This window comes from Passer montanus, unplaced genomic scaffold, assembly GCF_014805655.1.
Source record: "Passer montanus isolate IOZ18808 unplaced genomic scaffold, ASM1480565v1 scaffold3, whole genome shotgun sequence".
NCBI classification, from domain to species: domain Eukaryota; kingdom Metazoa; phylum Chordata; class Aves; order Passeriformes; family Passeridae; genus Passer; species Passer montanus.
The window spans coordinates 19,848,072-19,860,303 of NW_024367707.1; the positions used below are offsets into that span (position 1 = coordinate 19,848,072).

General features: G+C 40.7%; 1 protein-coding gene across 1 annotated transcript in view; it reads right to left on the minus strand.

Annotated features, from left to right (window-relative positions):
• SLC9A2 (solute carrier family 9 member A2) overlaps positions 1 to 12,232 on the minus strand; it is a 34,229-nt gene that overhangs the window by 15,281 nt on the left and 6,716 nt on the right. The window contains exons 3-4 of the mRNA XM_039714515.1: positions 7,144 to 7,394; positions 188 to 405 (exon numbers count right to left, since the gene is read on the minus strand). Coding sequence (XP_039570449.1) covers positions 188 to 405; positions 7,144 to 7,394 — 469 coding nt within the window. The remainder of the gene's footprint in view (positions 1 to 187; positions 406 to 7,143; positions 7,395 to 12,232) is intronic.

The following is a 12,232-nucleotide window of genomic DNA, read 5'->3' on the forward strand; positions in this document are numbered from 1 at the left end:
AAAACTTTTACGATTTTTAGGATCCGTTTTAGGGAAAGGTGGAAGCTGACCCTGTGATATAGGGCATGGTACTAATACAAAAACCATTCCACAAACTGATGGGTATCTGTCTGGCATTTTCTACTTGACAAGAGATAAAACATTTCACTTGCAAAGAATACTGACCCATAGTCAGAGACTTGCTTACCCAGTGCCCTCCAGATTAAACAGAAGAGGAGGGTGAAGCTAACAAAGGCCCAGTTCCACTCGTGGTTCTTCCCAACTGTAGACACACCCATGAAGATGAAGATTAAAGTCTCACTGACACTGCTCAGCATCTTCATGAAATATTTTATCGTTGTGTAGGATTTCTGAGAAACATTTTCCTCCACGTATTTATTCATGGTCATGGCACAAGCTGTAATCCTGAAAGGTAAACATTATCCCATATTTCATTTGCTTTTTTTTTTTTTTAGCCTCTCATATATCTATGTAATATTATTCATTTTCCACAGTTCTCTTTAAAATGCAAAGCATAACTTATTCCATAGCCAATCTCAAATTTACAGACTTGGTGAACCTACAATTTTGGGCATAATTTTTTTTTTTCTGTAATGGGAAGTTTTCTGAGCAGACACCAGTGTATGGAGAGTTTTTTCACATACTAACTGCACATGATCTGTGCAGGAGTCACTCCAGCTCTGTTTTGAAAAGGGGCAGAGATCAGGAGAGACAGGGACAGCCTTGGAAAACAGGAGTTGCTGCATCTCTTGCTGCTGAGGGACATCAGACAGGGTGGAAACTGCATATCCTGGGGCAGGGCAGGACTTCCCTCGTTCCCTACCAGCAGCTGTCCAACCTCAATGGCAGTGACAGTAGCCAGCTCCTCTTTCCAAGCAAAGTAAGCAGCAAGGCTACAGACAATTTGTCATCCTTCACCAGTTTAGGCCTGCACATAGGGCTGAATAGCAGAAAAACACCACCAGAAATCAAACTGATGCTGCTGCACATTTAAAGCATCTACAAATTAATGAAATGGGCATCTCAGCTGATACATGAGAGAAAATGAAGAGCTTACTGTAAATGCATTCACAAGTCTATTTTCTGTGTTAGCCAACAGAGTTTGTTAATTCTTGGGAAAGGCAAGGGGGAAAAACATGGTTGTACATCACTTGCTCAGTATGGCTCAGTATGTACCACAGTACAGGGATGGCTGAGGACCACTCAGCTACACATGTACAAGTTTAAGGGTAGTTAGCAGAGCTGGCTGGAGGATAACTCCAAGGTGGTGTCTCAGCAGGGAAGACAGTCTGAGCTGACTAATAATTATCAGGGAGGACAACTAAGGCAAGATACATTGTGAAACAGCTGTCGTTCCTGGTTCTACTGTCTAGGGCAACAACATCTGCTCTGATTGCCCAGTGAAAAGCATTATACACATCCATGTATGTGTTCTCAGACAAACCCATAAAAGTCTGTGCTAAAGATTTTAGCAGGCTAAATCTAAACAAAGAAAGAGAGGTGTATTTATATTTACATTGTCTTTCTGAATACAGAAAGCCAATTTGTCTATGGTTATTTATTCCAGTTACACCAGGTTTTCAGATATAAGTATTTGCTAACATAGGGGATATTTCTTCATGCTGAAATCTCTACACTTCTCTCTCTCATGGAGCAGGAGGGCAGGTTTGCTAGCATCTCTGAAAATTTCTGTTGAAATCTCTTAAGTCTTGTGGAGATTTCACTGCAGAAACTCTTCTGCTAAGCATGTCCTGCCTCTAATCCAAGAGCCCCATCCCTGAACCACTCTGAACCAAACATCCCTGAATGTGAATGTAAACAGCCAATTTGTCTATGGTTATTTATTCCAGTTACACCAGGTTTTCAGATATAAGTATTTGCTAACATAGGGGATATTTCTTCATATTGAAATCTCTACACTCAAACATCCCTGAATGTGAATGTAAATGGAAAGGCAGACTGGGACAGAGCTCAGAAAAATCTCACTGACAATATGAACACACATGCCTGGGTTCTTTCTTCTAAACAAGGGATATTAAAAATTTTTGCAGAGGAGAAATCTCAGAAGCAGTAGTAACTTCAAAAGGACCTCCATACAATGAATTTTTTTGCATTTTGCAAGAGAGAGTCTGTAGCAGCAGCTCAGGTTGTAGTCACAACCCGAAGTTCAGACTCTGAACATATTTCTCTTGATTAATTAAAGTTAATTTTGTCCAGAAGTTTCATTCTCTTACATGGAACCACATCTACATCCCCAAAGTGGCTGGGCAACAATACTTCTGCAGGACAAGTCTGGCAGGACATGCGGACACTGGGAGAGGACAGAGTGTACTCTGTTGACCTCTCCCAAGCAGCAGAGACCCTGAATATACATCAAAGTGAAGAAAACCCAAGGAAGAAGATGTGATATGGTGACAGATGCAGTCTGATAGGGCAGATAGTGGCTTACAAATACAGGCAGAACAGTGCACCTACCCTGCCCTTCACCCTGCATTTTTGCCCACCTATACCTGGTGATGGAGAAGGATCTAGTCAGCAGAAAATAAAATGCCCATTGGAATGCAAAGAATAGCTCCAAACCTAAGCAAACTCCAAGACTAAGAAGGAAGAAAATCTCACTATAAGGCTATCCCAGACCCCCATCTATATTTAGTACAGATGTAATTGTCAGCCCTCTCCTCACTGTCAGCTGATTTCGCCACGGTCCCGAACAGAAAGATCCAATGTGGTCCACAGGTAGCATGCTGCCTAGGAAGCAGAGCTCATCCTGACCACACAGGGTCCACTGTGGAAGACATAATGTAGATTTCATAAGCATGCAAGCTTTCTCCCTGAAACACTCAGAAGTTAAGGTAACATTTCTAGTTTGAGCACATGGTTAGGATAACAGAGGTGCCAATACTGACAAACTGATTATGCTTTTCACAGCTTTCCTCCTTGTTCTGATCTTACAGGTCCCCAGACTGGGGACTTACAACAGATCCCACATCATGTGCCTGAGCAAGAAAGCAGGAGAGGACCTGGCACACACATGGATTTTGTCCTGGATTTTTGGTCAGGACATGCACTCAAGCCCAGAAGCTGTCAGACACTCCCAGGTTCCTCTGTTTGTACACAGTTCTGATGATCAACCACAAAAGTACATGCACAAATCTTCTCAAATCCACTTAACACTTTGACCTGCCACAAGTCTCATACTCAGTGGCACAGCAGCTCTTCACTGCACTGACACAGCTACAAAGATGTCAGCGATGCCTGGGCTGTGACAGCTCTCCTGTGTGTACAGTGCTTATCTGCACAAGTGTAAGCAGTGTGGTGCAGCACAGCTACCCCAGGCAAAGGCACACTCAGTGGAGCTGGCAAGTGCAGGGGCAGCAAATGCAAAAGAGCAAGAAGCAGTGGGTGGGCTGGAAAACAGCCATTTCTAGGCCCACAGCCATTTTAGAGTCCCAAAGCAGCAGCTTAGTGCCCTGAAGCATTAGGACTGTCAGGTCTGCATCAAAGGCACAACAAAACACACAGTAGTATTTATTACCTTCTTAAAATAAATCTTTTTTATGATTATAGTAATTTAGGAAAGCCCTGCAGCAAGGAGAGCAGGGAATCATGCTCTGGACATGGTTTGTTTTTGGAACCTGAGGTAACGGAGACACTGTAAATGGATGTCTGATAAGAATCTGTCACCAGATTAATCAGAACCCTTGCAAGCTGTAACTTAAAACACCTACCATGCTAACCCACTAGAATTTAAAGGGACAACACTTATTTTCAGTCACATTTTGCATTCATTCAATTAGTGTCAAGCAATTGAGGAGTGGGTTCAATGCTACAAGAAATACAACTGCACATGATTTGTTGCTCTTCAAATAAGTAATATTTCACACCTAATCACTGCTCAGTTTGAATCACGTATCTCTTTAGAGTATTTATTTACATGAGAAAAAAAGTTGAAGTCTCCTTCATTTGAAAATTGTGTGGGGTTATAGTGTTAAAATTTAATATAAAATCAATGTCTTTGTGCAAGATTTTATATACATTATTATAATAAACTCTTCACAAACTAAATTTCTACTGTTATGATAATCAAAGCCAAAGCTTAGATGTGCTTTATTTTACATTTCTTACTCACATACATTAATTCTGGCTTCCAATTCTGTGACCTGAGTAGTTGCCTTGGTCAAGAAGGGGAAGGGAAAAGCACTTCATTGCAATTAACCTGCAACATTCTGTACTTCTGAAGAATAAAAGTCTCACTGTATAAACAGTACAGTTTCTGTCAGGACTGCAATAAACTAGGCCACAGGGTTCAATCCTCAAGTTTCCTTGACCTACTAAATTTACAGTAGTTTCAATGTTTGCTCCTTTCAGCCTGCTAAGTCATTGTTGCAAAAAAAAAAAAAGAAAAAAAAAAGAAAACGAAACCTATATTAATATTAAATTTATGCTGCTTCACAGCCTTTATGAGCAATTAGTAAGCAGAAAATGCAGCATGGAAGCAAGTGAATAAAGTTCAGATTCAGATTTCTATATTTTACATCTGTGATCCTTATTCATGCCAGCTCTAGTTACAGTAGAAACTTTTCCTCTCCTTCTGAAGAGGATTTTCTCTGCAGCTCCCAGGGCCATGGTTCAGTCCCTTCACTGTTTCAGCCAGGTAACCTGGTGCAGGGGTTATACACGGACATTTCAAGAATCGTTTATCCTTAGAATGAGTACACAGACTTATCAGAAGAGGGACAAGTGCCTTTCATTCCCTTCTATTCCTCTGCCAGTGAATTCCTACTTGCAGGAATGAGGCAATCTGTCTAAGTATTTTATTTATTTGGTAACACTGTATGTTCCTGCTCATGTCCTTCCCCAAAAGTATGGTACAGCACGTAACCACAAGATCTCAACGAGTATCTTTATAAACCTGGTTATGAAAGAAGAAGTTTCACAGGCTCATGTGGATATGAGTGAAAAAGGGGAGACCTGGCAATTATTCCTCATAGGCTGAACCGTAAATGGCCACATTTGCAAAGTAAAGTAAATAATAAATAAATAGTCTCGGTTGTAAGGGACATTCCAAGGTCATTTGCTCCAGCTACCTGCTCAAAGGAGGGCTGACTTTTAAATCAGACCCAAGCAATCCTCACATGAGTCAGTCGCTGCAAAAAATGACAGGGAACTCTGGTTAACCCTGGTGTGTGTTTTTGCACTGTGACACAGAGCAAATCACTTTCTGTAGTTCAAAGGCCAAAGAAATGTGACAAGAGCAGGGCAGATTTACTCCAAGGGGATCTAGAGATTGCAGGAGCTCCAAGGCTGTCAGCAGCACTGCTGGGAGGGGACAAGCTTTATGGCTTATAGCAGCTGAGAACCTACATGGCTACAGAGAGCCCTTCTGTCTCAGCTGGGATGTTACTGCTGTACACAGTTCTGTCAGCTATTACAAAGTATGCTTAGAGACAAAAACAGCCAAAGTATTTTAAAGATAACTCATTTTCTACCATGCTCTTTGAGGGTGAAAATACTTTGTGTTTCCTCTTCTGTTCTGCACCCCTTCAGGGGCCACTGCACAAACGAAAATGAACATGTTGTTAGTGCTGTGGGAAGCACTGGTGTGCTGGTGGCAGGCACTGGCATGTGGTGGGTCCCCTGACCTACCAGCAGACCCACCATGCCCTATCCATTGTGTCCTGGATGCAGCAGGTCCAAATCAGTATTTTCATAAACACTGCCTCATTCTTTTCTGTGTACAGTTTAGCCACATGTTTTCGGTTTAGAAACCCTTTAAGTATTTGATCATAGGATGTCAAGGACATTTGGCTTTAGAGGTGGAGGAAACTAGAAACCACACAAATGCTATGAATAGAAGCTATGGAAAGAGATGGCACATTTATGAACTCAGTCAAAGTGGATGCATATGTTGCTTTATTTAGGCTCATATCAGAGAAAGAAACCCATGTAATCTTTAGCTCTTTATTTACATTAAAGTTCCAACCCCTGTTGTTTCATGGCATATTCCTATTTTTATACTACTGAAATCACCACCCATAAGTTTCCTTGCAAATTGCTTCCCAGCCCCAGAAAACTTTATACTGGCATGCCTATGATAGTAAACCTATCTTCACTTGCCTAAAAGATAATAATCAGGTGAGGTATTATCGAGTATTAGTGACACTCAGCAGTAACATCTGAGCTTACACAAAAAGCTCTTCTCCTCATGCCTGAATGACTCATATTTGCCACTAGAACAATAAAAAGTCATTAAAGAAAGTTGACTTTAAAAATATTACTTGGAACCAGAGCAAAATATTTAATTATATCAAATGTCATAATGGCTCCTTTTAATGTTGAAGTTCTTACAGTATAAACAGAGTGAAGAGAGAGACTGTGCTATTTTTTTTACAGAAGACAAAGAGTGAAAAACCAGAAGTGAAAATATTTCTATCTGTTGGAAGTGGGAAGAAAAATATTATTTTTTACATAATGATGTATACAGAGAACATTGTAACACACAGGCACATGTATCAAGATACTAAACTATATGATTATATTACCACTGGACTGCAAACTTGACATTCACCCAATCCTTATTGTGCCTGTAATCCAACAGAAGTTTGCCTAAATGATATATACATTGTCTTCATTGAATGGTGTTTACTGGCTGCTCACATGACTAGCTGTTAAACACAGTTTCACAATATATTGGCATGGAAAGTGAAGGCAGCTCATGAAGTTCCCTGCCACCACTGCAACTCCCTCCCTGCCACCATCGTCCCTACATCACCGTGGGCCACTCCACACCCATGCCCTTATGGCTAGTTGAAGGGTCACACTAGGACACGGGTCACCAAAGTGACCTGGGTTAAAAATAAGCCCACTGAAAATACAAGTGAATATTTTTAACTTGGAACATTTCAAAGATACAGCTTATGATGTGATGCCATGAGCAGTTTTAGTGACACAGCTGGTGTGGTGGCAAGCTGAGAATATGGGGTGGAAGCGGGAGGAAAGAGGCCGGAAATCCTCAAGCCAGCAACTCTGCCATGCACTGTGGAGCAATGCCACATGGCAAGGTTTGCAAAAGCTGATCCTCTCTCCAATTTCCTTTGGCATTCTTACTTGGATGCTACGATTACTGAAGTTTGTGGTACTTACGCCATGATGCCCGAGAGATGAAACATTTCGGCTGTTATGTATGACAAGTAACTGTACAGGAAGACAAAGAGTGGCTCAATCACTCGGATTTTATGGGTGAAACGGGTGGTAAAGGCTGCTACAAATCCCAAAAGGATTCCAATCAATACTCCACCGATCCCCACTATAAAGAAGTTAGCAATCCCAGCGAATATGTCAATAACCTTAATTGTGCGCATCTGGCAGAAAGACTTGAACAAATTGTACAGGACCTATGAGGAAAAAGAAAGCACATTATCTTTTTGAACTATTCTTAATTTCCCTTCATGCCATTATGTTCCTCTGCTTAAATGTTGAACTTTGAATTTCTCTATCTACCTTAAATTTGCTTTTAGATACACTACTATTTATGTCTGGCATATTGTTTGTCATCCATATATACCAGGGAGATACAAAAGACAAATAAATACAATTACTCCCATTTTTGCAAATGTGACAGATTTCTTAACATGTGCTGCTCTGGGCGCCAGGAGCATAAACCTATCTAATTCTTCTTTAAAATCATTTCTTTACAGAGCTCCTAATGTACATTTCAGATTTTCCCCAGGCTAAAAGAAATAAAACAGAAGGAGAAAAAAATAACAGTTTCATATCCAGTGAAAAATCAGGTTGTTTTCAAATCTGTTTGATCTACATGACACTGAGAGGTAGAGTACTGAACTAGACCACAAATTCATGTAAACTGTTGGGGTAGGAAGGGATGCAGAAGCAACTGGGGATGGACAATGACCACCTCAAGGAGCAAAAGAAACCTGGTATTCATTAAGCCAGTGCTCTTTCTCAAAATTCTTGACTATTAGGAATCCAGTTGTTTAAAGACTGTTCAAAATATTGAGTATTTATAGAGATTTGGATTTCGTTGCCATTAAAAAACCTGTTGCCATGTGTTTGCCCAGTTTAATTTTCAAAGCATTTATAACCATTCTACAAAACAAACTAGGTCAATGGGATGATCGTATTTTCCTAGCCAGAGACCCTTTTTGTTTTATACAGGAAACAGAACAACCCAAAGACCACGTTTCTCTAATATCCAGTGTTTTAGTTTGTCCAAGACAGAAACCAATGGAATCAGTTATTCTTGAAGAAAGTTTAAAGGGTTGCCCCATCTGCAGATCCACTTGGGCGATTTAACCATTCCCTGGTGTTGCATGCATGCTCCCAGCCCTGCAGTAGTACCAGGGTGGCTACACTGTCCCCTTGTACAGGGCTAACTTTGGCCACAGGCACCTGTTCCTATCACAGTGGGCTCACAGACTAAGCCAGTGAAGACCAGTCATCTTAGACAGCTTGCAGGAGTTAAATCTCTGCTTTCCTCCTGGACCTCTTAGTACACCAAACAGGTTTCTCTACCAGGAATGCTATTTGAGATCACAATGTTTTATCAGTACTTGCATTGTGCCAACAAAGTAGGTGTTTGAGTAGTGGCTGTGGAAGGAGTTTTCATGTTTGCAGTCTTGTTCTCTCTCACAGGACAGAACATAAGCTATTCAGCCCCTCTTAGTCAAAACTGGGTAAGTCTTACAGAACTAAAAGTTTAATGCAAAGCCATGGCTTATTATGGGTCCTTTGGGCTAAGTGAAAGGAAAGAAATGAAACAGAAAAGAGAAAATATATTCTAGAGCAAGCATGAAAATAGAAGGTTAAATCAGACCTAGAATGGTCACCAGTAATTTTCATTACAAAGCAGCAAATACAGTAAGAGCAGGATCATGAACTATTTATTAGATAACAATGATGCTCTCAGGATGAGTCCACTTGGGAGAAGCGTCCTTTTTCATCTGCACAAACCCCTTGCTGCTCTGAGGCAGACTCCCAGCCTTTATTCCTCATTCCTTGTTACTATGTAATGTGCAGGAAGGAAAGCAATGTCATAGGCTCCACGCCTGTTTTGATTTGTAGACCTTAAGGATTTGCATGGAGAGAAGTGTACCAGAATTAAACCTATTGACAGTAGGAGTGTCTTTGCTGGTCACTTTACAAGGACCACTCATTCCACACACTCCCAGGACTCTATTAATCACAGACTGAAGAATACTGTTGACTTGTGTTGTGTGCAAAGAGTTTCCCTGAGTCACTTGTTGAAACTTCGGATGATCCCAGAGTTGTGATTTTCTCTAAGACACCTATAGAACTGGACCTGTCAAAATACTCTCTTGTACATATATTGGGAAAGCTGATTATTTTATTTAATTGGCATTTTAAATAGTATTTTTTAATATTTTAAAAAGTAACTATATAAATATATACAAGGCAGTCTCTAAAGACTCTTTACAAGGTTCTTGTAAAGAAGCAGAGAATTTTGATCTATCCAAGCCTTTCCATAATGTCACTTCACAGCAAAGTATTCACCCTGCGAATAGAATGGAGCCTGTTGCTCCACATGGAGGCATCCTCATAAACCTCAAGCCTAATGCTATAAATTATTTGAAAGAAGAAAAGCCATTTTCTCCTTTGTACCTCAGCCATGGTTAAAGCAGCAGCTACACCTATAGAATGTCATGAACAGGATTTTTACCTCATTCCTATTGTTTTTTATTTACACTGTTGCAAATGAGATCAAAATCAGGTTCACTTCCCTTTTACTCTACATCAGTTCAGTTTTATTGAGCTTTCTCTAAATTTCCAGGTGCATCAAACACCAACTCTGGTCACATTTTTAATGCATCTGATGTGATAACAGAGGGATTTTTTGAAATTCAAGATTTTCATTTACTCAATGGCTTTCAGCTGAACTCACTGAAGGTCACACCAAGCAATATTAGTCACTGATCACTTTTTAATTTTGTCTCAGACTTTCTCTGAAACACTAACTGCTTATTTGCATCAGTTCTCAGTTATTAAGTTTTTAATTCTAAAATTACTTGAGAGCACTCTAGAATAACATTGTCAGCAGATACAAAGTACTGCTGCAATGTTTTCTAACATGGGAATAATATTATTATCATGACACTGGCTCCTTCTTTCTGATTTCAAGCCCAGAATTGGAGTTTGAACTGCTAACACTCAGCTGTGATCTTATCATTCATTATCACCTTGCTCGTCATGTCTGACTCAGTTTCTTGGTAAAGCACCAGCTCTGATCAAGAATACAATTGTCACACAGTGTCCTTTGCCAAATTCAAGTTCTGAAATTCCACCAGTGGCAGAAAAAGATATTCAAATGCACAGACATATTACAAAAACTATTATGCATAGAAGACAACCTGAAAAATGCAGCAGAACTCATACTCCTGAGAAAACACACCTTTCTTTGTATACAAAATGAAGGTGTGGGAGCATGTTCTCTGGAAAGGAAAGCATAGATGACACTGCTATTCTAATAAAAGCTCATTTAATAAAGCCACTGTGTTTTGCACTGCCTATCTGCACAGCCCCTGTTTTTTTGATATTGCAGTGGCCACAGAAATCAGGCAGTTTCCATGGATGGCCAACCTGCATTCAACTCCCTTCCTACTTCATCCCCACATCCCAGTGCAGGCCCCTGCCAGGGCAGGTGGGATTCAAGGGCTACAGAAGATGAAAGCTGAAAGGTTCTGAGCTCTGCTGGCTGCTGGTATTGTCAGCTCCCCATAAAACAGGGACAGAGGAAGGCAGAGTACAAAGCACCACCTCCTCCAAGCACAGGGCTGAGTAGCCTGGCAAGGGCTGCTCCAGCAGCACCTGCTGTGGGCAGGGAAGGTAAGGTCCTCTAAGGACAGCCCCAGGAATCTGTGTGACGGCCTGGGTCACATTTTAGGTATAATCACATGACTGTAGGTGTGCAAAAACATAACAAGGAACCATTAGCAGACCAATTTTGTGCATGTGGAAACAACTTGATCTCTGTCCAAGCGCTACCTTTAAGTGATAGGAAGACCAAAGGTACTCTACATTCCTTTCACTCCTTCATAAATATATGTAAGGCCAGTGCATTACTGGACTGTCCCTACAGACTCCTCAGATTATCCTTCCTCTGTTAGGGCATCTGGGGAGGCAACCATAAGGAAACCTCCAGAGAAGACAATAATGATGCCTGCAGGAAAGCTACACATTAAATTACCATGCCAGTCCCTATAAAAATGGTGGTTTAGAGAAATTTGCCTTTGGGAAATAGCACATATGAATATGCCAGTGATCAGGATGCAGAGTTTTCCTAGCAAATCATGCTGTATTAACTGCTGCCTCAGTGGCTGATTTCCATCGAAAAAAGTGATTTTGTTTGGAAAAATCCAAATAACAAGTTTTAAATAACCAGATCCTTTTCCCCAAGGAGAAAAAAAAAAGTATGAATAGACATCCATCACACAAGTGGCCATTAGAGTGACTAGAGACAGACCCAGCCATGGCTGAACTGCTAAGCCTTTTGAAACTCAGTATGTACACCCATTTATTTACAGAACTGGCTTAAAGTACCAGTTTAGCATTGGTAGGCAGTTCCTGTAAGCTAATGAGAAAAGCCAGGTTTTAAGGCAACCCTGTAAGAGGAGATGTGATTCAGCTGACTGGATAGCAAGAGATTCAGTAAAGCATGCAGTCTAAGTGAAAAAATAACATAGTATTCCCACAGACACACAAGAATTTATCAATAACAAGGCTCGGAATAAATTATGACATATACACATGTTAAGCAGACGAGGGAAAGTCCATGACAAGGGAAGAACAGGCAAGGCGAAGTCCAAGAAAAGGGGAAAACAGAACAATTTTGCATAGAATGGGACTAGAATAAGAAGCCAGGAACAGAAACAGGAAAGTTCAGACCCAATTCATTAATCTTTCTGATCCTTCCAGAATATGAAAAACTGTACTTCTATACTTTCAGAAAACAGAAAGCATGCTAGGACATGGTTGGCATGGGCAGGACTTCAAAGCATGGATAAATGGGAATAATGCCCCAGGCAGTGTCATCCGGTACAAATGAGGGACACTGAGGTGGGATAATGGAATTTACAGATTGCTGTCCTCAGGTCAGCACCACAACCCCAATTCAGCTAGTTAATGATTAGAAATTACTGCCTCCAGGTGGCTGTCTTATCTCATCTGTAGCCTGGGATACATGTATTGGTGATTTCAG